This window comes from Thunnus thynnus, chromosome 10 (genome assembly GCF_963924715.1).
Source record: "Thunnus thynnus chromosome 10, fThuThy2.1, whole genome shotgun sequence".
In the NCBI taxonomy this organism is placed as follows: domain Eukaryota; kingdom Metazoa; phylum Chordata; class Actinopteri; order Scombriformes; family Scombridae; genus Thunnus; species Thunnus thynnus.
In genome coordinates, this window is record NC_089526.1 from 27,711,125 (window position 1) to 27,736,225 (window position 25,101).

General features: G+C 41.6%; 1 protein-coding gene across 1 annotated transcript in view; it reads right to left on the reverse strand.

The window, feature by feature from the left end:
* Positions 1-25,101, reverse strand: part of LOC137191889 (neuroendocrine convertase 1-like) — a 182,237-nt gene that overhangs the window by 18,646 nt on the left and 138,490 nt on the right. The window contains exons 15-17 of the mRNA XM_067602344.1: positions 9,137-9,247; positions 8,688-8,781; positions 6,732-6,917 (exon numbers count right to left, since the gene is read on the reverse strand). Coding sequence (XP_067458445.1) covers positions 6,732-6,917; positions 8,688-8,781; positions 9,137-9,247 — 391 coding nt within the window. The remainder of the gene's footprint in view (positions 1-6,731; positions 6,918-8,687; positions 8,782-9,136; positions 9,248-25,101) is intronic.

Consider the following 25,101-nt stretch of genomic DNA (forward strand, 5'->3'; position numbering starts at 1 on the left):
CAATTTTATGAAAGAGATATTAAAATTTTTGATTTTTGAGTTGTTAGACAAAATTGTGTCTACATGTCGTGGAAGAAATACAACCTAACTTAATCATTATTCATTTTCCATCATAAACTGTATTATAAATGGAGTAGATTGACTTATAGCCTCTTGAAATATTATTGTATTTTCTACATTTTTAGGAATCAGCTGATAAGTGTTAATTCAACAACTTAATAATGATACTGTTATCTCAGGACTGCAGCATCAGCCCAGAGCTCATATTTTGTGTCGATGTTCAATATCTTTATACGTGACATTTAACAAACATTCTGCATTTTCACTAAAATCTCTTTTTTGTGAAGGTGTAAAAACATGTAAACCATGTAAAAGTCAGGAAAAATCATAAAACAAGTGTACCTGTGTGGAATCAGGTGTCTCATTAGATTAAATTCAAGTTAATGTCTTCCACTGGAAAACCGGTGTAGTATGTATTATTCCTCCAATAAGCTTAATGAATCAGATGCAGAATCAGACACAAATCAGATACAAGACAGAGGCTAAACTTACTATGTCAAACCGCAGGTTGTTGTTGGACCGGGCAGCTCTGAGGTGTTAAATATGAAACAGGAAGTTACTAAAAGAGCACAGAGCTTGGTCTGCTTTCATGGTAAACAGAAGCTTCAAAATAAAACCAGAAAGAGGAACCTGTGAGTGTTGTCTGTGTTGAAGAGGGAGGCAGTGTCAGATGGGAGGGGAGGAGGAGTCTTGCTGCGACTACATATGTAAAGCAGCAGGGAAGCAGCAGTGTGTCAGACTGAGGCTCTGGCCCAACCTGAGCTCCTCGCTGCTTCCTCCAACACATCAATCATCCAAAACAGGGCCATCATAGCCACACTGCATGCTGGGAGACACGCACACGCAAGTACGCACACATACCGCAGCGTGCTTAAACACCAACAACTGAACAAACACACACAGAGCTGCACTAACACAGGTGTTTAAATTGCATATACACACACACGGCACAATTATGTAGTGAAATGCAAACACATGCATATGCACACGGAGGTAAAACATACAGATACATACAGTATCACAGTGCACGTACACACACACACACACACACACACACACACACAGTCACACTTTTCTCTGCCTCTCAGTCTCACACAAAGCACGCAGACAAACAGAAATAGGTATCCTGTGCCCACAGGGTGCCCTCGCCCCCGACCATCTGTGACGGGTGCCAACACACAGTGGGTGATATTTACACGGAGAACCACCCCCTCCAACACACACACGCACTGGAAAAAAAAAAAAAAGAAAGAAAGAAATACCCACAAAGGGCCGCTCGGATCGCTTGATCTCCCAAAACTCATTAAACATGCAGATATATGCAAATATATGCACCTCTAGAAATCCACCTTGGGCCAGAGTGAGTGTGTATGTGAGTGTGTGTGTGTGTTTGTGGGTGAAAGTACACATTTGTGCATGAGAGTGTGTTTCCACTATAGCAACTACGGAGGCTTTGACGGTGTTTTCTGCCAAACTTGATGCTGAGTGTGAGCTTGTGTAGTTATATGCTGTTACATTAAATTGTGGAGATGTTTCTAGGCTTGTTTACCAGTGGTGAGTGGAACTTTTCCCTGTTACATGTAGTGCATCAAATATTTTATTACTTTCTATAGTAATAAAACTGCATTTGAGAATCAGAACCAGGTTTATTGCTAAGTAGGTTTGCACAGACAAGGAAATTGCCTTGTTACGGTGCGTTACAGTCAAAATATACACGAAATTAAGTAATCATCAACAATGTAAAAAGAAAGACAGAAATTTGCAATAAAAATATGTAAAATATACATAGTGATTTACAAATCCAAACTGACATCACTGCTTCAAATAGCAGACTGAGGCTAAAAGATCAAAACGGCATCTACTTGAATGAGAAAAGCTTTTTTTTAGAAACAGTGGACAAGGCTGTGTCACAAAGTTCATCTCCGACATGTTAAACGTAAAAATAATGACACTAGTTTAGCAATTAGTTAGTCAACATGGTTAGTATATTCTCACCACCTGCACTAACACCTACTGTACCTAAAACAAATTAAACGAACAAATTCACTTTTCATTTTCCTGACACTGTCATACATTATCACATTATAAAGAATGTGATGGTCTGTTGGGGTTTTTATTACATTTTCAATTCCGTCCTTTTTTAGGAATAGGCTGGTAAATGTTCACTTGATACATTAATAATGATACCAATACAGTTGTCAATAGCTGATATTTTGTGCTGATATTTAACATCTTTAAATATAACAATTAAATGATAAAATCAACTATTACAAACATTCAGTGTTTTCACCAGAGGGTTATTTTTATGAGGGTGGGAAAGACTCTCAGATAGTATTTTCACCATTACAATCACTTCTGAAAATCATCAGTTCAAGTTATCATCTTCCTACAGAAAAGCACACAGCAGTATCAATAGTTTTTTTTACAGCAAAGAAGTAGGAAAAGTAAAGGTGTTACTAATAACATTAAGGATAGCTGTGTTGTATTTAAGAGTCCCAGTAAGCCATGACAGTGTGACAGTGAGCCAGCATCACCAATACCAGGACCCTGAAACCAGCCATCTTTAATGTTTTATCTGTGCTTTTCTTACTGTGACATGTCAAAATATCCTCTGTGAGAAAGGCCTCTTATTAGTCCAGTAATATGTAACAACACAAACCGCATCATATCCATCAAGGTGGATAACACTGATTAGCTAATATCATTTTTTTCCTTTTGGCTGCTTGCACTAATCGAACATCGTTCCTACATTATTTGCAAGATTTTCCATTGTCGTTTTTTTTGTGTATGCTTGGTTTCTGTAATCTACAAGAGGGAAAGAGTAGGAGTGACTCCAGATGAAGCACTGGGGATGATGATGGTAAATGTATGATCTGTCAGTCACGGCCAGCAAGGATTGCATGTTTGTGTGTGTTTAGCCACATTGCTTCAGGCTAAATAGTGCTATTATATTCCTACAGCAGCACTAGTCACAGTCAGCTTGAGTCTCTGAGTCCGTTGGGAATCAGAGATGTCTCTGCTCAAAGACCGCTGTCACCCTGCTACACACACTCACACATAAACAAACACAACTCCCTGTGGGCATGGCAGCATGGAGCCAGGTGGGGTAGAGGAGAGAGCGATGTACATGTGTTTATATTTTTGTGTGTTTTTCTGTGTGTACATGTATGGGATGAGGGTTTTCTAAAAGTAGAGCGACATTATGCCCACTTTCCCCAAACCCAAGCCTTATTCTTTGCACAAGAAAATCACCCAAATTAAAAAAGCAACAACATATTTGTTACTTACCTCCAAGTGGTATCTAGCTATTCATATAGATCTGATGTTGTTTGTCCAGGTTTTTAGTTATCTATCTCTCCAATTTCTGTCTCCACCACAATACATTGTAGATGAATGGAATTAGGTGTGTGGTGCTCACAGGGCTTAAAAATTACATTTTAAAAATTCTGCAAAAACATTACTCTCTATAGAAACATTGTCTCCATTACGCTGGCTAATCCACCAAATCACAATTACAACTGTTTACTTTTTGGCAGGAAGTAATTCTAGCAATAATAGCATAGTTTTAGAAAGTAATACTTTGTACTGAGAAGCTACTTTGCTGGAATTTGAAGAAACGTGAACAATTCCGTTGATCTTCATTGAATTGTGGTGGAGGCAGATATTTCACAACCTATACAAATAAACCCTTAACTACCTGCATACTATCTGCTACTGGAGAAAGTGAGAAAATATGTCTGTTTGTGATTTGGGTGAACTGGCCCTTTAGACTCACCCAGTAATAGCCATAAACATGTTAAACAAATGGCTTAAATTGTCATTTGTGTCTGTTTCCAATAGAATGTCACAGGAATGCTTGGGAAAAAAAGTGGATGAGAGGGAGACATACAGTGTGTGTGTGTGTGTGTGTGAGTGTGTGTGTGTGTGTGAGTGAGAGAGAGAGAGAGAGAGAGAGAGAGAGAGAGAGAGAGAGTAAAAAGTAGAGTACGAGACAAATGAAAGATGGAGAGAGCTAGAGATCAAGTGGGACAAGAGAGAGAGAGAGGGAGGATGCAGAAAGCACAAGGACATGGGGTTAAAATAACATCTGACACTTTTCTCTCCCTCTGAATGTTTTTTTATAAAAAATCTTAATCTTTATTATAGATGTTCATCATTATATTGACTTCAAATCAAATAATCAATCACGTCAGTCTGATTTAAATGCATACGCTGCTGTTTGTTGGGTTTCTGGAAAACACATATTCTATACTGTCCAATACTGTCTGCAATATTTTCTCTGATCAACAGTAAAACTGCTGAGCTGAGGCACCACAGACAGCGGTAGAGCGAGCACAGGGTAGAGTAGATGGGAGAAGAGAGAGAGAGAGAGAGAGTCAGGGAATGTGTATTTCCAGCCCTGCGGTCTCCTTCACAGCGCTGGAAGGTCAGTCGAGCCTCAAGCCATAACACTTGCTCCCTTTCACTTCAGTCTCGCTTTCATTCCAGCAGCACCACAGCACTCTTTTACAATTGTCATCATGACGAATCAATATAGACTCTCCACAGACCCCCCTAACCCCCCCCCCACCCCTCCCTGCTGCCCTTGAGTTTTTAAACACGGATCCAGCAGATAGTCCTGCAGATAGTCCTGTTAAAGTCTCTTCCCAGGGCCTCTATTTTATAGTTTGCCCATCTCTCTCTCTCCTGTCCCTCCTTCTGTCTTTTCTCTTAGTCCTGTCTAACCTCAGTATCTCTAGTCTCATCATTTGATTCTCTCTTCGCATCATTCCAAGATTTCATTGGCATGGCTGCTTGTCAGAGGCAGCACAGAAAATGTTAAAACCACCAAATAACAATATGTGTACAGATTTTGTCCCAGGAACTATGATATGTCAAATCTTTGTACTTAGTGTTAAACTGCATAATTATTGCACAGTGATACAGACAACAATATAGACTTAAACTTTTGCTTTTGCTCATAAATATCATTAATAACACTTTTGAAACTAGGAATTTATACAAATCATTCAAAAGCCAGTTAGGACATATCAGACATTGTTGCAAGTTTCTGTGTTAGGTGTGTGTGTCCTTTTTCTCTCTCTATGTTTATTTACATTGACTTCAAGCCTTGTAACACTCCGTCTTATTTTCAGCATCCTGTACTGGCAGTTGTGTGTATACTCTCTAAATGTAAGGCTGACAACCAGTGTAAAACCACTGTGTGTGTGTGTACGCGCTGATTAGCGGTGTGCTAAGGCATGCAGCACGTCAGATGCGAGCGTTAATTCGTGTTGCGAGCATCACAGTGACTCGTCTCGGCCGTCCTGTAATGAGCAGCGGCGCTGTTATGTGGCTCGACTTCACGGTGTTTCCTCCCCATCTCTGCGACACACTGGGCCTTGGTAATTGGTCACAGAGGGGACAGTAAATCTGCACGAGGACGTGGGAGAGACACAGAGATGGAGAGATAGACATAGAGTGTGTGTGTTTGTGTGTGTGTGTGTTTGCAGGAAGAGGTAGGTGATAGAGGACAGGGGGTGGGTGTCTTTCATCTTCACAGCTTTTTCTCTATAAACCTCCAACTGTTTACAAGGACTGATGCCTATTTGCACACACACACACACACACAGACACACACATATACACTGTGTGTCCGCCCCCACCTCCACTGCTACCACCCACACATATATACAGTAAATGACCTCAGCGCGCTACTGTCTGTGAGTATGGATTCTAATCAGACGTCGGCAGTATTGTGTCTGTCAAACCCGGCCAAGGTTACTTAACCTTCCAGTCTTAATTTCCCTTCCATTTTAGCTCCTTCCTCCATATCAAACATCAGCACATCTATGAGGGAAAAAAGGAAAAGAAGAGCGCGGGGAGGAAAATGAAGATTGCCATGCTTGGCTGAAGCTCGGAGATGAAAGTAGAGGATGATTCACATTGCTATGGCAAAATGAACTGAACCAAGCTGAGCTGAGCTGTGCTGTGCTGTGCTGTGCTATTTTTAAACTTCTATACACCGTAGCTATTGGAAGAGGACAATGTGAACCAGAGCAAATCATCTCTATATCATGAGAGAAGGTATGTGAAATAGTGTTTCCAAGAGAGTATGTGAGAATTAGTATATAAGCTCCTCCAAGAGGCTACTTCTTTGGGACATTTGTACTCTACTTTAGTTAGTTAGAACTTGAAAAATGCAGGGGCCCAAAAAAAAAAAGACAAAATTATTGGAAAAATGAATTTTTCACTGCAGTCAAAGCAATGAAAAAGAGCAATAGCGATGCTGATAAAGTTGACAATCTTGGAGGCCATCTTGAATGATATACAGGCAAAACAACAGAGTGGAATGATTTAAGTGCAACTTTTGGTGGAGAGAAACCAAAAGGTGTAAAACAGTGAACTAAAAGTAAGAATAAGGGTCTACAGCCATGCTAGCTGCTCCGTCAGGCACTGAATCTGCTAAATGAGCTATATGCTAAGGTTAGCATACTAACATGTTCATAATGATGATGCTAACATGGTGATGTAGCAGGTGTAATGTTTACCATGTTCGCCATCTTTTACATTTGCTAATTACTGTAGCACTAAACACAAAGTACACCTGAAGTGTAGCTAGCGTGGCTACAAGTTAAGCTAAAAAAGGTGTCAAAACTTATGGCAGCTGTTAAGTAGTTTTCCTCTCTCACCTGGAGGGTCCAGAGGCCTCGTGGGTGCTCCCCCCAGCTGTGCACTGTCATCAGGGTCCAGTTTTTCAGGCCAGCAGTGGAGGCGTCGTGGGGCCGTGTATCCAACAGCATTGATACGGTGCCGCCCGGAGACTCTAAGCTTATGGAGAGGTCACCTCGACACACAGCTCTGATGCTCACCCTCACCTGGTGAGAGACAGGTGGCAAGAAATGGAAAAAGAGGCAGGTGTGAATAAGGAGAAGGAGGGAGGGATAGAGAACGAAGGAACATGGAGTACTGTGGTGTACCACATAATGTATAACACCATGTGGTTATTTATTGAGCGTTACAGAACAAACTGAAATGAAGGCTGGTCTATATTTTTTTAAATGAACGAATTGAATTTTTTACCTTAAAGGAATAGCTCCGACAATTTTGAAATAGTTTTATTTGCTTTCTTGCTGAGAGTGAGATGAGAAGATTGACACTACTCTCTGTCTGAATGGTAAATATTAAGCTACAGCCAACAGCCGATTAGCGTAGCTTAGCATTAAGACATGAAACAGAGGGAAACAGCTAGCTTGGCTCTGGTAAAAAAAATCATCTTTCTGCCAGCACCTCTAAAGTTCACTAATTAACTCCTGGCTGTAAAATAGCTTCATATTTAACAGCAAGACTAAAAACTAGTGAGTGTGTTTCAAAAACTATTCTTTTAAATGTGAAGAAACGCCTCTTCAGACCAGTCAGCACACATTTTAAAAATATGGGAACACCATTGATATCTAAGATAATAATACATATGACACATGAACAAACAATGTAGTGATTATACCAATCAGAGTCATTTTTAAATGCTGCAATACAATGCTTACATGCAGTTCAAATCAAATCCAATCAGTATTGTTTGAGATACTATGTGTGACAGACTCATGGACGAGCCAATGATCTGTCCACAGCCACCACCAAAGAGGAAGACATGAAAAGTAGCAGGGAGCAGAAAGATAAGACACAGTGACAAAAATGGCTGTGGGGAATATTAGCTAAATGATTTAAATAAGCGCATGTGCCCCCCCCCCCAACCCTCCAGTTCCCACCCAGTAAACACTCTCGCTGTCCCTGTTCATCACAAGCAGCACATCTGGTGTGACAATGGCACATCGCAGAGAGAGCCGCCAAGCTGCAAAAAGACTGACAGCCCGCTCCTGTTTACGGCGTGTTACCACAGCAACACGTCCATCAATCACACCTCGCAGCGATGGCCTGACCCACGCTTTCTGCCAGGGAGCAGAGCCGCAAAGATGAAGCCTTTTCAATTTACATGCTGACACACTCCCGCTCTCTCTTTCTCTCTCTCTCTCTCCTCGCTATTTCACAAGTACACACACTTTCACAAACACAGATAACTCGCGCAAACTCAGCTGTGCACGTACACAGACACGTACAGTACGTATGCCTGCTGACACAGTCAAACATAAACACATTTGCATGTATGTGCCCGCATTCAAGATAACACAGTTTTGCCATTTTCTGCAAATGACACAGTCAACACATAACACATAACGGTATGATCTTTTTTATCTCTTCTATTCTCAGTTAAAACACATGACACAGAACCCTGAAAACAATTTGTATGAACTGTTCAAGCTTCTCTGGTTGTTGGCAGAAGTTAAGTTTTGAATGCATTTCTGCTTGAATTGTAACTTGTCAAGGGCAAGAGGAAACATGGGAAGACTGTAAGATCAGATTTGCAGCAGAACCACAACCTAAGTATATAAGTGGATATCTATCTATGATGTCGGTGAAAGCTGACTTTTCCACCTTGCTTGCGGTTTCAACATATACCAAATAAAAACGGATGTCCCCAAACTTTTCATGTTTCCATTTTTTGCTAATTATTTCCAGAAAGAAGAACATATATTTAAACAATGTACTGTATGTTCATGATATTTGATTTAGTTTAAAAATGGCTGCCTAACCTGAACCTCCTCCAGGCTGTTGATCTCGTTAGGTTTCCCACGGCAGGCCTTTGATTGGATGTTCACGCTGACCACGCCTCTTGGAGAAAGGATCCTGACCAATAAAACATCATGATATCTGTCAATCAATAGCCAAACCTCCTTCTTACATGGACATTAAACACTCATACTGTACTCTGCGAATACACACACACATACAAAGCAGTGACATTATAGATGAAGATAAGAGGAAAGATTATTGATCCTTGTCGGGAAGCCAATTTGTTGAGGCAGGTAGAGTAATGAGATACAACAAGGAAAAACTGAAAGACAGAACTTGAGACAAATTAGTATATATAAGCAACAAAAATCTGTGAAAACAATTTTAAAAAAGGGACATAAGAAGCTATAGGTGTTACATAAACATACTGTACATAGTCGATAAAGTTGGAATAAAAGGTATTTGTTACCTGGTAGGATAGATTGTGACTTCTTGTGTGCACTTCCTCGATGGACCGACACTCTTGAAATGTGTGGCCTGCTGCACCATCAGCCCTGCATCCAACACTCCAAAGCCAAACCTGAAACAAGTCAGGAACATGTGTTTGTGTAGATGAGCTGCTCAAGCATGCTGTTGCGCTTATATCCTATCCTCACACACGTGGACGAGAGGCTTTTACGTGGGTGGCTGATTGTGCTGCGGGAGCAGAGTAAGTGCTAATGGCTCCGACACGAGGAGGCAACAAGTCATTGACGAAGATGATGTTGTCCTCTGACACAGTCGCTTCCTGCTCTGTCCGGGCTGAGGCTGAGGGCTGCTGTTTGTGCTGCCTGTAATTTGCCTGGAGGATTGATTCTGAACAATGTGCCATCTCACGGACTGTAATCAAGCCTCATTATTCATTCTTTACCACCCCAATCTGGGTGCTGGAGACACAATGGCCGACCCTTAAGCGGCGCCGCTGCCTGGTGACTGTATGACTGCTGCTGATCTCACTCTCTCTCCTCCACTTTACGGCTCCTGCTTCACTGTCTCTTTACGTCTCTTTTGAATCATCCGCTCTCATCTTTCCTCTTTGCCCTCTCTTTTTCACAATACAGCCTGTTATTCAGTGTTCTTTTCCTCTCCAAATTCTCCTTCACTCTCCTCCATCAAACCTGAATTTCTTGCATCAGAACTCTTCTCCGCCGCTTCAGTGAGGCTGAAATCACAGTCCTCATAAGTCTCGCCTTAATTCTCCCTCAAATCTTTCCCTTTCAGTTCCCTTTTGTTAAAATCACAGTCTTCAGACTGAGTAACAGGGTTGTAACAACCTTCATTCTCCCCCCCCCCCCTCTCTTGGAAATCCAGGGGGGGTGACAAAGAGCTAATTTCTGCCATTATTACCATACAGACCTTATGCCGTTAATCTGCAATAAGTGAAATTCATTATCCTGATGACGGGGTCTCTCGGAGCAGCAGAGAGAGAGACAGCGAGAGGAGAAAGGAGAGAGCTGATCAATAACTCAATCTGCTGCCCTGCATGGGGCTCCATCTCCTCTGTCTCAGACTGTCAGTGTGTCTGAGGAGGAGAGGCAGGATCTGCAGCCCACACCGTCCTCATCCTAACAGCACGCCGCGCGATCAATGGACACAATCTAATCAGCCACTATCACCACCAATGACTTTTAGCATGTAGGACCCAACATAATAGCATTAGGCAGGCGGGTGTATGGGGTTGAGGTGCGCTGCTGAAGTTCAAGGTCATTCGGGGGGTTTGTGAAAGCTGTGAAGAGTTGGAGCAAAACACAGCTGACAACAGCTGAATGCAGAAGCAGAGACTAGTGACTGCAAAGGCATCAGCTGACATGGATCCAAATAAAGAAAAAAGAACTCTGAAGAATCATTATTTGGCTCCGTAGTTTCCAAGTATGTTTGCATACTACACAAGTGGTTTTTTAGTTAGCGACCCCTTCAGACAAAGCAATATCTACCTGTGTCCCCTACCCACTCTTTATGGTCTTAGTGGAGACATGATTTGTGAGCTAGTCATTTTTTCTTCACACATTGTTTAATTTGAAGGATTTTAATATGCCTGAACATTAAGCAGTAATTCATTAGAGATAAGCAACAATTAGAGAAAAATTGTGATCCTGAATGGTATAAAAAAAAAGATTTTGGGGGGGAAATTTGTCCTTTAATTTGACAGTTGACAGTGAAGAGAGATGATGTGAGGAGAGAGGAAAAGTGATATATAAAACAGAGGACGTGATATAGTACACATCTTAAACCACCAGATCATGAAGATGCTGTGGACTTACTTACTTAAGCAATGATGTCAACATTTTTTCTTTTTGTCATTATTTTCCCATGAAAAAGACCAGCAGCAACAATGTGTTAGTCTCTGTCTCTCAATACCTCCTGACTTCCCTTCCCTGTCTGTTTCTCTAAGCACCAGGCCTATTGGTTCCTGCTGAAGAAGTCAATCTTTAAAAACAGGTCACAAATGTATGACTTCATTTTTAAAAAGGGCTCAGAAATGTCATAAAACAGCTGGGTGCTGAAGCTTTTAGCAAATGTTAATCAACCAGGAGTAAATTGTGCATTTATTGAGGACTCTATTCAGCTGTGGATAAATGCACATTTGGTACAGTGGTGAGTATTTGCACAAGTAAATAATATTCAAGATTCAGTGTAAAGATTCTTTCATGTATGGAGGTATTTAGATAAACATATTAAAACACAAACAGACACTCTGACAACATATGTGGATACACATTAGTGGTACTAAGAACATGGGCCTACTGGAGGTTAGTTTTTAATTCGGCGACCTCAAATGGAGATGTATAACGAAACCCCAGCAGCAACAATAGATCACATAAGATTTCTCACAGTGTGGGGAAAACTGATACCCTGACTTCTCATAAAAGAGAAACTGTCGGTGACCGGGGCTTGCCACCCTGCTCCCTTTTAGTGATTAAATATACCCTCCCCACCCCGTGCCCCTTAGCGAGAGCTGTGCACCTATTAAATCCTATAGCTCCCGCAGATCGATCGGGCCTGCCCCAGCTCCACGGCCATAAACCTACACAGACATATATCTGATAGAGAAAGCTGCAGGAAACAGGTTTACCCACGATAGAACATGATGAAAATGACAGATTTTATGTCCCCTGCCATGTCAATGAAACACCACCGCTGAGCTGGGCCACTTTCCAAGAAGACTCCCTGGCCTTTTCAGCGATCTCATCATCAGTAGCAAGGAACAGAGAGAGTAACACACTGCTACATTCAGCAAGAGCTTTGTGATTTCTCCAAATAGAAATGTGTGCAGAGCACATTTCGTAGCTATTGTGGATTGTGACATTGTTTAAGATTAAAATGTCTTTAAGATGAAACCCACATAATGTAATTCACATCAAGCAATTAGTCAGACAGCACAGTCATCCAATTTTCAACTTGTTCTTTCTCCACCTCCTGCGTGGTCGGAGGGAGGTTGAGCCAAGCCGACTACAGAGTGACAGTCGATCTTCTGTCCACGCAGCACGAAGCATGTTAAACCCCCGACCCCCCGCCTTCACACATATCGAATCTGCGGCCCTCGCATTTTCTCCATCCACTTTCACTCCTCAGTGGCAAATACCCTCGCAAACTCTACTCCCTCCTTCTTTTTATCCATTAGGACGAAGGCCACTCCCCCCCCACCTCTCCATGGGGCCTCTTTGTAACTGTCGAGGAACCCTTTTCACTTTTTGTTCTGCGGGCCTTCCCAGGTCCTTTTCTCTGTTGATATTCACACCATCTGCCAGCAGCAGAGGAAGGTGCACAGAAACCCAACTAGCACTGAGGCATCAAGATCTCCAGGGTCGAGGTCTTTCCGTTGTCTTTGCACAAGGCATTAAAAACACAGCTATAACAACTGTTATGCTGGAACCAAAACATATTTGTTCCACAGTCAGAACTATCCAGGGACCTAGATACGGCGGTTTCACCCCTTGTTTGCAGTGGTACGTCCTGCTAAGTCCCCCCCAGTAGAAGTGGCTGTAAAGAATCACTCAAGCCGCACTAAGCAGCTGCCTGTGAGTTAGGTCATTTTCCCAGGAGCCACAGAGTGGGCATTGGCAGGACCTCAAAAAGAGGGGACACCATCTGTTCAGCGCCTGAAAAGGTTGGTGACACCTTCTGTGGTACCAACAACTTCTAATTAAGTGGCCAGGAATGCAGCAGCAGCAGCAGCTCCAGCGCATGATTGGTGGGCTTGCCTTACTTATCCTGACGACAACATAGCAGACCCCCGGTCAGTTTCACACACCTCTCCATCACATCTGGCCATGAACTAATGAGAAATGCACCAAGAGTGGATACATTAAACACTTGATCAAGGTGACATATGACTATAGCAGCCAACTGTCGCATAAAAACTATATTTACATTTGTTTTGTATGATTTTTTTTTCTTTATCCCCCTTTTGTAGCACTTAATTAAATGTTTATCAGAAGCATAAAAAGCTGCATTAGCCCTATGGTCAATCCCAGCGTGGTTTGTTTCTGTTATATCATGATGCACTAATTTCATTAACATTAGGATTTAAATGAAATAACAAATAGACTTAACATTCTTCTGATTTCCATCTCTCTTACAGCCAAATCTGCTGCTCAGAAATGTTACTAATTAGGCTTATTAAGTAATTAAGAAGAGGTCTTAATTATATCTGCGCCACTGGGACCTGCATGGCTGTAACCATGAAATGCTGTGCCGTGCTGCTCAGGCTTTGTGTTATACAGTTTCATCCATTTAACAGTCCTGAATGTGTGCTTTTACAGTGGAAATGATTTTGGAATATATTTTTAGGCTGTATTAGGTAAATATCTGTCTGACTTGAAATTACAGAGAGGGAAACACTCAGAAGCCTTCAACACAGTCTCAAAATGTCAAGTGAATTACCTTGCAAAGAGTTACAAGTTTAATGAAATATATTGCGGGGAGGAAAATGAGGGGTTTGGCACAGGCGTGGACTTAGTCTCAGGAGAATGGGCACCAAACGGCCCTCTCTGTCTCTACAGCCATCAGTCAGAGTAGCAGCCACCCGTCCCCTTCTCTTACACAAGGAGACTTCTCTGGAAGCCACAATGATCTATACCCCATGACCTCACTCTCAGTGTCCAACATATTTTGATTTGTAGCTTGAGTGTTATTCAAACACAAATTCAAAAGAGGATGAAATTCAGCAGAGAGCTTTTGTTGGACGCACACCAAGGTACAGTCCTTTTAGATGTCTCTGCCCTTGTGGGGAAGGAGGGAGAGAGAGAAAGAGAGAGAGAAAAGAAGGGGGAAAGGATTGACTGAGCGCTGTGCTACAAGCTTGGCAAAAGATTCCCTCGCTGGTCCCGAGTGCTTTCTTTTCACTCCGGACAAAGCAAACACTGAACCAGAAGCCTTTGTTTGCCTCTTCAAAAGGGACTAGTTTTTGATGCCATATCACTAAACGTGATATAGCAAACAGAAATGTAACTATCAAAAACAAAGCCTGTTTTTATATGTTTATTGAACCAAAGGTTCCTTATTCAACGTACCATACAAAATGATATAATATGATTGTACTTTTTAGGTAGGCAACAAATCCCCTGAAAAGACCACAACCAAATAATATGTCAGCCACAAGCTCACTGGCTCCTAATGAAGATAGGAATCTTTACTAAAAGGCCACAAATATATAGTTTCATTTTTTATGAAAGGCTCAGTCATTTCCTAAAACAGATGTGCACATTACTCACACAGGAGCACAGGAGTGCGTTTGTTGGGGACTATTTCCAGCCATGGATTAATGCACATTTGATGTAGGACAGTATTTGGGGGATTGACTCACAATAAATTGATTGCAATGTCATTGCTCGCAACATGGGTGTGTATAAATGCATTTATTATTTATTTTTTGGAAACATGTTGATGTTGCTGTAGACCAGAGCAGATTTACCCACAACTCTCCGTCAGTGGCGACATAATTTAACCCTGAACAAGGAAAAAAAATGGGAGTTGAGGAGGATGACTGTGCAGTGTGTTGTGGAACTTTATTTTGAAATTTCTTCTGTTTTTCTACTCCCTGCCCCCCCCCAGCAAAATATCAAAATTGCTTCTTGTATATGAATTATGCATTAGTGGAGGTTTAGAAGAGCTCAGGGTCCCTACAACCCCCCACCCTTCTTGTGGCACAGTAGGGTGGAGTGTTGTGGTGCGTGTGTGTGTGTGTGGAGGGCTTTGGGTGGAGGGGTGTACAGGCACCCCTCTGTTTGCCTGCTGCACCCCCCTGCCGGGAGACACGGCACCCCCTGCAGGAGGTGCAGTGCTCCGTTTCCCCTGTCCCTCAGGGCGAGTCGGTGTATGTCACACACAAACACACACAAACACTCGGCACATTCAGCCCGCTTTATCTGCTGACCCATCAATCAAATGCACATCCACACAAACGCACAATTACCATCAACATTCCGCCTTTCTACGTACAACTGGAGCATTATTACAATACTTCAGGCTTGAAAGGGACAGGAACTGTTTCAGTCGATCCGTATTCCATGCAAAAAAAGTTCAAAAAGGCGAAGATAAGGAGAAGAGAAGTTGAGACGTGGTGCCATCAATTTGCTTTAACAAACCTATCATGTCTGCTTAACCAATCAAGATTTAAGGTCAAGGGTCAACAGCACATCACTGACCTACCCAGACTTTACACTTTCATCTTTCTGCTAATTAAGAATCCTAATCATCATGAGGACTTTATTTCTCTTTTTGTCTCCAACTCTCTCTCTCTCTCTCTCTCTCTCTCTCTCACACACACACACACACACACACACACACACACACGTATAAAGAGCCTCCACTTCCTCTCAATTAGCCAACAATTACCCACACATAGATCCGCTCCCCTTTCACAGGAAACAATATCATTGCACAGGTACTCTGATATTAAGTGATAGTGGGATTGTTAGTCTGTGGATGAGCTATATCTTTAATTACCTGGTGCACAAACACATGCACACACACACACACACATTCTCTCCCTCTCTCTCTCTACTAAAACACATGTACAATGTACAGTATAGACCACAGGCTCAGTCACATTGGTTCAGCAATGAAAAAAGAGGAGGTCTGGATAATTAATTAATCTATCTGTCTGGGGCAGAGACGCAAGGCCAGTTTTACATCCCCACCAGGGAGACTGAGGGAGAGAGGAAAAGAAAGAAAGAGAGAGAGGTAACCACAGCCCTCGAACGATCTATGCCCTAGCATGAAATGGAAATAACTTGCCAGAATGCATTAGGTGTGTACACACTCTCGTTTCACACAAACATATAGATATTCCATATCTCTCACATCTGTGCTCCCTCGTAAAAAAACAAAACGCACATGCTCTCTCTTCATACACACACACACAGAAACAACAACTCGCTCAAGTGCACATACACCTACACACACTCACACACACACACACACACACACACACACACACACACACACACTTCTGAGCTACATATTCATCTAGATTTACAGAGCTGACAGAGTTGCGAGGTTATTGATCTTCAGTCAATTCACAGATGGACCAAATGCGAACAAACCAGGCTGATCTCGCCATATTTTTCAAACAATATTATACTGCTTTCATTTACAGTGATAAATGTGTGGAAAGTCTGACACGACTGATTTCTCCTTCCCGCTCGAAACTTCAGTTTGTTTTTGCTTGATGCTTATAAAGGTTGCAGGTATCTTACAATGGCACAGTTTCTTCCCCTTTTTTTGATGACATAAGGGCTGGGTATCAAACTTTAATACTTGTTTGGTATTGACTGAAATGTGTGTGTTCACATTTATCCTGTTTCCACTGAGGGAACTTTACCAAGGACCCAGAAACCATTTTAGGAACTCTGGAACTTTACTTGCATTTTGACAGGAGGAACCGTGGTTCAAATTTAGGTCTTTACATATAGTTTCTGCTCCCAAAAATGTGCCTGCTGTAGGGGGCAGCACTGTCTGATGGTCCAGGAACTAACAAGGTAGAATCTGCAGCTCTCAGTCTCCTTTATCATTCATTACATCTGTTCAAACATTGGAGTTGCACAACAGTAAATGCAGAGAAAAACAAAAATTGTTGCTGTTGTTTTTTAATCCATCGTTCCTGTGGCTCCCTAGTTCCTACATCTATTTTGTCAACAAGGAGCTTTTTTTTTTTTTTTTTTTGATATTTCCTGATTAAAGGCAAGCTAATTTTTGACTATTTCATTTAGGCAAAGATCTTTTACAGTATAGCTGCTTGTGGTCACACAACATCAAAGTTTTTAGAACTTAAACCTTTTTTGTTAAATGAAAAACCAGGGTTTTGTAGATATCAATCTTAACATTTAAGTATTAAAAAATGTGTCATGAAATGATCACCTAATTGCCTAATGGAGCATCCAAATATAAATGAGCCAGAACAAAACAACTGTAGGAACTTTCTGTAAATGAAGTATGATACTGTATTGAGACTTTAGAGAATGGTTTCAAAATACACTTCTTGGCTGCACAGTAAGAGATGAGTGCAGCTTCCCTACAGTCCCAGACAGTTTGTCTGTCAGACTCTGGGTGGGATCTGGAACTTGAGAGTATTTTTTCCCCCTTTTTCACCACGAGCCCGTGTTAGTGGCTGTCAGATCTAACAACAGGATGGGAGAATACAACACACACACCTCAGCTGAGGAGAGAAGTGGCAGGTACATCACGTCTATGGTAATAGAACAGCAGATGGAAGTGGCAGGCACACACAGCACCTTGTGCTTTGACACAAACACGCACACACATACATTTTCTTGCATGTGCACACACCCACTTGTTCATACATTACAAAAAACACACCGACACAAACACGTAAGAAAAATCTGCTTTTACCTTAAGGTGATGAAATATCACGTCTGAAAATAAACACACAGTTATAATCCACACATGAGCTTAACAAGATGTGAGTTTGACTTTCTCCTGTCAAAGTGTTGAAAGCTGCAGGCCAGCTATAAATGGCTGTGTCGTGGAGATATTCCTTCTAAGAAAGACAGAGTTGTCAGAGTATCAGTCCTAGAAGGTATTGCCTGTTTCTGACCTGTCTCTCCAGGGCATCATATGAGCGACGGCGCAGCTACTGGCCCTGATAATCTAAGAGATAAATCATCTTTAGTCACTCTATAACAGCCTGACAGACAGACAGACCTAAGTACCTGGGAGGGTGGCAAAAGGACACTTTAAAATCTCCAGTGATGAGGAGTATTGCCGTGAAGAAAACAGTTAGCCGCCCCAAGCTCCCTCATATCCCCCCCGAGTCTCTGGCTGCCATTTTGGCTGCGTCTCAAGGCGCTATTCCGGCTCTATCTCATGTCACCGTTCTGGCTGTCGTTCAATTCTCACATTGGCTCCCGTTCAGCCTCCATTCTGGCTCTGGTTCAAGCTCCACAGTGACTGTGTTTCGGGGGCTTCATTGTGGCTCTGTTTCAGCAAAGCAACCCCCCCCCCCCCCCCCAACCCTCTCCCTCTTTCAGTTTCAGCACCCCAGGTAGCTGGCCTCCTGCCCGGCCTGCAGATCAGTGCGGGATCCAGGCTCAGGCCTTTTGTTTGGGGTGGCATTTTGCCTTTGTTTTCCCATCTCGCCTGTAATCTAAACACCCAAAACATCTCATGCTTGACAAATCGGCCCTGAGACGAGGGAGCAGCGGAAGACAAACGGCTGGAAGCAGTTCAACCCCAGGCAGGACTGATGGTGTCCGACTGGGCCTGACCTCCCAAAGGTTAAAGACATGTTCACTTACAAAGCAATCAATTACCCAGACTGTGTGGGCGCTTTTAACCAACCTCCCCTCCCGCCTTCCACACTGCCGGCGTTATTGATGAGGGTCCCAGTGTACAGCACACTCCAACCTGGAGTGTGTATTACATTTCACAATTGAAATAAATCTCAGATTCCTGGTATTACTGCCTACCTGAACCTCTCTCCTGCTTTATATCGTCTTCCTCCTCTCCCTCCTCCTTCCTGCCTCCCTCCCTCCCTCTCTCTCTTCTCTGCAGGTTGTTGTAGCAGGTTTATTCTGGTAGTTGGGCTCCGTGGGCCCCGGCAGGCCCCTCAGCTGTTCCGCTGGGTTTGTAATTACCATTTCATTAAGAATGACAGTTTCGGGGGTTGAAGCACCATTTCATCCGAGTCTCGTGGGGAAGGCGCTTGCCAAATTTCCAGCGTGAGTGGCAATTATCTCTCTTCATGTCTGCAATTCACCATTTTGTACTTAGTGGCTTGACAACGGCTAGGAACATTTTGTTGGTAATAATAGGTCTGGGATATTTACACTGTGGCCCACTCAAGCTTAAGTCTGTGAACTGACTGATATGAAACAAACTAGAGGAAATACAACAGAGACAAACACTTTAATACTTCTTTGTGTACATATTGTAGAGTGAGTAGTATCTCAATATCTTTTCAGTAAAGCTGCGCAAAGGTCTGATTTTGAGGTTCACTTTATGTTTTGTAGTTCATTCCAGGTCTGAGTAGTATATTTTTATTTTGGATTTTTATCACCATATGTTTTTTTTTTTAATGCATTTCTGCCTCTTATAATGTGTCTCTTTTGTCCAATTGGCAAAAATGACTCAATCTCAGTTAAGTAACTTGGTAACGCTGTAAAATCTAAACTGAAGCATTAAAATGTGTTATAATGGAATGCTTGTATAACACTGTATTAAAATACAAGTCATAAGACTTGCCAAGAGACTCTCAGAAATCAGTTCAAACTTTACTGTGTACTCAGTGGAAATGTACAGTAATTACAGCACTAGAAATCAAACCACTTTACTTGTAAACATCTGTCATTTTCATGTGATCTGCATGACCTTCATTCTCTTTGAATGCCAATATTTTTATAATTGCTTTCTCTCGCCTCTAATGTACAGCTTGTACTTATGCCCATAATTTATCTGTATGCCACGGTTTAATATGAATGCGTGTACATAAAGATAGGTTAACATTTTTTCAAGTTTGTCCTTAAACAATATTCACATGCTCATACTGTATGTACTGTACATTAATTCCTTCTTTCCATACTGGCCCTGAAGTGTGACTCTAGGGTAAGAGATGTGGGACAAAATCCACAGTCCTCACTCTGTAAAAATGCATTTTAAAGTTCAGCTGGAGCTAATATGAAGCTTCGGCAGACTGAGATAGATAAATCAAGTTTGTATTTTCCAAAGTTGCAATCTTTTTAGAGCAAAGTTCCCTCTTTGTTGGCTTGTCATCCTGCCAAAGTGTCATAGTTTATGATATGTTGACACACATTTGCATAGTATGTTGTGCTCGTAGGCGTTATTTATCTTCTCGTCCACAAAAGAACTTGAAATGATTGAATATAAATATCAGACCAGACTATAACTGGACTTCATCTATCACAAATGCCAAAGACGGCTCACTAGAACTCACAGGAGTATATGCATTCTGTACTATAATAGGGGGTTATGGATGTTATTAAGTGAATATGAATCAGGTATCATTTTATTTACTGTGGTTACTTCATGTTTCATTCTAGCCACAAACTAACCACAGCTCGGTCCACTTGCAGGAGGACTGTGATGCTGAGTAAACACAAAGTAAGCAAGTGGGGAATGGAGACAACCTGAAAATAATACAGTAATAGTGTAATACTACAGTACTACAGTAATACTGTAATAATACAACACGGCTCCCATTGGCCCTGCAACTCCTGCAATAACATGGCTTTATTTGAGTTGTAGTCCAGAGAGGGAATTCGATGAATATCTGGGACATTTACAAACAAGGCACTTTAGTGTGAATATAACAAAGTATTTACCAGCTTGTTTCCCACCCTCATGGCATCTGTGATGTCTTTCAGCCAAACTCTTTAACAAGCTAATTACTTCCATCTTACAGTACATATATATTCATATTACTTGTTAAAAAATGACTAATTGAAATTAGTCACCATGCATACAATATTTTAAACATTTTTTAAAAAACTTTTTAGTGCAAAATTCCCTCTTTATTTTTCCATGGACTGTTTCCTTAGTGAGCCTCAGTGGAGGGGTTTAGTTACACAAAGAGGGAATTTTGCACTAAAACAACTGCAGAACAACTGCCAAATCTGATAGTCCAACTGAGAACAAGGACTGTGGATTTTGTCCCCCATATCTTCTAGTGCATACTCACTAAGAAAGGACCAGTAAGGACAGGAGTCATGATTACAGCGACCAGTAACTCTTTCAACCTACATATGGGCAGGTGAATGTTGTATTAAGACAAACTTAAAATTTGAATGTTTATGTTTGTAAATGTTTTTGTAAATGAGTGTGGAAGTGAGTGAGCTTCTTAAGTGTATGTGTCTGTCTATACTTACTCCTCCCTCTTAAGAACAAAAAAAAAATGGCAGGCATCGGCTGTGTTGAGTTATAGTGACATGACATGGCAATGTCTACTGCTAGTGACGGCTACAGCTCTTTTAATTGCATGTCTGCGCTGAATGATGGGATACTTAATTCTTACACATTCCACACAATTGCTTTTCACACTGGCATGGGCCCGGAGAAGCAGCGGAGGCTTTCTGTGGCCATACGAAGAGGGAGGCAGAGCCAGGCTGAATGATCTGGAGCTTCCCGCCTCGTCCCTGCATCAGACTGGCTGCTATACTGTACCGAAGCTGCAGACGGGCACATGAAGCAGCACGACTAATGAAACACATTCCCTGACACCACATACATACACGCACACCATACACGCACGCATACAAGTGGGATGTGGTAAGATTTAATTTTGGTTTAGTCTTTTTAACACACTCTCACACATACACATACAAGCAAACGCATTTACTCACATATTCACACGTGGTCTGTAACACACAAGCACACCCTCATGCGTGGTCTCACAGGTGCTGTACACACAGAGATGACATGTATGCACACATTGAGATACCCACATACATTCTCTCAAATACACACATGTGCACACACACATAGTCAGCTGAATAAAGTGTGTTGACAGCTCATGGTAGCACCATCAGGCTCCCTGCTGTCCTGTGAATGGGTCACTTCTCCTTCTCCTTCATCTCTCTTATCGCTCTGTCACATCGCCTGTATTCTGTTGAGTCTGGTGTAAGAATGGTGCTGTAGTGCTACAGTAGTTGTACAGTGCAGTAATGCTCTGACCCCTGCTGTCGTGATACTGGATATTCGAAGGCTATGAGACTGAAAGGTGATTGGTGAAGTGGTAAAACCTCACATACTGCACCACCATGTCTTTTAAACTAGGGTGTCAGTGTCGTGCCATTATGTTCAGTGGCTTTTACATATTGACAAAGAAAAAAAATGCTGTAAACACTGAGCCTCATGCATGAACATTTTCATGTTCTTATCATAAACCTGGCTTACTTTATACTATGAGGTTTGCTTGTAAAGGTGTTCTACATCAGATTCACTCGATTCTCAATCTGTGCAAACTGGCCGCAAATTTCCACCTGATCATGAGGAGGTGTGTGGTTTGTGAGATTTGATCATTAGAATAATCGCGCTTCAAGCGCTCCCAAACTCGCTTTATAAGGCTACCTTTGCTGCTCCATTTGTGGGAAAGTTTCATTCACAAAAATAAAGTCACCCAAGACTAAAAAGAAGAAAAGAAAAAAAAAAATACTTACAGCTGTCAAAATGTGTCATCACAGAGCCATATCATGACAGAAATAAAGAAGCATGCTTTGATATGAAGTTAGATGTGGTCGATAAAAGAGGTCCATGATTTAGATCGGAGGCAGTCAGGGGAAGGTGACATTAATGGATGAATACAGTAGGATAATACGCTGTCAGGTGGGGATAGATGTGACCATAGCCTCACCAAGAATTATCATAGCCCAACTGTAGCCCCACTAGAAAATTACCTGACGTTTGATTTGATTTTTCTGATTTACTTTATTCATTAGCTTTTTCACCCATTTGATCCAATCCAGTCCAATCCTTCTATGCAGTGGAATCACCGGGGCGAGTTTACACTGATCATGTCATAGGAGCTGGTATGTGCAGTCATCCTGGCCGCACTATTCTTTTTTTATATATTGTTTTGGGAATTTTTATGTCTTCACTGGAGATTCTGATAATGGAGAGATGACAGGAAATGAAGGGAATAATGCAACATGAACTGGGGACCATGCAGCTCATGGTCAATGTTTTAATCACTAAGCCAAAAGGCTTTCATTCATTCCGATTGAGGCATTACAATTCTTAAGTCAAACAATGTTTTTCCCCCTTTGGAGATCTATCTGTAGAGGACCCATACGACATGCCTGGATCCCTAACTAAGAGGTAACTAAGAGAAAAATCTAAATATGAAATATATTTGTACAAGTTGTTCTTGCATGAATCCCATTGAGAGGTTTTAATTTTTTGCATTAAAAATGGTACTTATCAGGTTCCTCACTTTTTGATTCAAGCACTTGCAGCTTTGGAGGTGTTTCTGCACTTGTCAGTCAAACTGTTCATTCGTACTGAGATATCACACTGACACTGATTTTAACAACTGTTAATTTAAAAGCTAACATGAAAAGGAAAACTATTGACTATATGAATCAAAATTCATCTTTATCTGTAATAACGTTGCTGATCGTTACTTGAAACATACTGAATGGCATCACAAGAATTAGCTAATGGTAGAATGAATGCAAATGTGGTATTGGCCTTAGTTGTAGCGGTTGAATGTCAGCTCCAAGATCTGCTAGGAGTACTGTTCATTGATGTGACCCTGGAAATACCCTGGCCCCCGCAGACCCCAACAGGCCAGTGTGCATGCAAAATGAGGAAGGAGGGAGGGAGTGAGTGAGGGAGATAGAGAGAGAGAGAGAGAGACCTATAGTATTATATGGATAAAGATAGAGAGAGAGATCGCTAATGTATTTAGCAGTCAGCCCTCGTTTAAGGAAAGCCCTTAATGGCTTTAATTGATCTTTATTAGCTTCAATTAGAGAGGGACACTGGGGGGAAAACAAGGTTGTGATCCCTGCAGACAGATCAGAGGAGGTGAGCTGGACCAGAGCAAGTCTGTTACAACTGAAGTAAAAGCAGTTAACATGAGTCACATGACTGGTGACCTTTTGTACTGCAACACTGTCATATCTTATGGTATATTGACCATTATTAGTGTAATATGCTGTGCTTGTAGGCGTTATTAATCTTCTCTATACCAAGGAACCTGTAAAGAAACATCTGAAAATAAACCTCAGACCAGATTACAACAGGACTTCCATCAGAGCTGCCAAAGAAGGCATCAGGAGAATATGCATCTTATACCATAATAGGGAGGAAATGGATATTAAGAAGTGAAGATGAATCAGGTATTGTTTTATATAATGTGGTTAGTTCATGTTGTTAGTTCAAACCACATCAAAAAGTGTGTGGCAGACGCACACATCCAAAAAACTTTAAAACAGGTGCTGGATCAAAGAAACAATGTATAAAGGAAAAAAGAAAGTCTGCACACTGTAGGTCCCTTTTACTTGGGTGCAGTGTAATGGGACATCCACAAGTGAGGTTTCGAGCTACATACTCTAGAGCAAGTCACTTATGGATGTCCCATTAAACTGTGCCTAAGAAAAAGGGAGCTACGGTGTGCAGACTTTTTTTTTTGCCTTTATACGTTATTTCAAACCAACCAATATAATCCCTTTAGGAAAAACAGTAACAAACCGACTTACTCTATGTCTGGTTAGTAAACGCAGCAGCAGCTTTGATGCATTCAGCAACAGTACTGCTGTGTAGTTCACCTGTGTTTTGTCAGCAATACACAATAGCTGTACTTACACACGTTAAGGGGGTCCTATTATGCTCATATGAAGCTCTATATTTTTATTCTGGGACTCCACTAGAGTAGCTTTGCATGGTTCGCAGATCAAAAAACTCCTTATTTATCTTATACTGGCCCTTTATGCAGCCCCTCAGTTCAGCCTCTGTCTCTAATAGGCAGTCTTAGCTCTTGTCTCTTTAAGGCCCCCCTCCTGATGAGCCCACTCTGTTCTGATTTGGTCAGCTTTCTGGAAGCCTGTGGAGGGGCAGCCATATCAGAGCCATGTTAAGTTACTGCCGATGCAAACCCAACATTTCCTGCTTTACTGCTTCATATTAAAAGCTTTTAAATGACTAAATAATGGAAGACTTTTATTGTGAAGAATTTACAGTAAATTAAATGTGTTCCTCACCAAATTAGCAGAGCTGAATACAGGTTGATACAACAAGATATGGAGATATTTGGAGCTATTTGTTCAGTGGATCAGTTAGAAATAATGCAGAGAGGGACAGTACAAGCAGAAACAGCCACAGTGATGATGATGTTAGATGAAGAGCTGCAGACAACCAGCACACCTCCAACAGGTAAACTACTTATTTTACTTTGTTCTGCTGTGTAATGGAAAAACA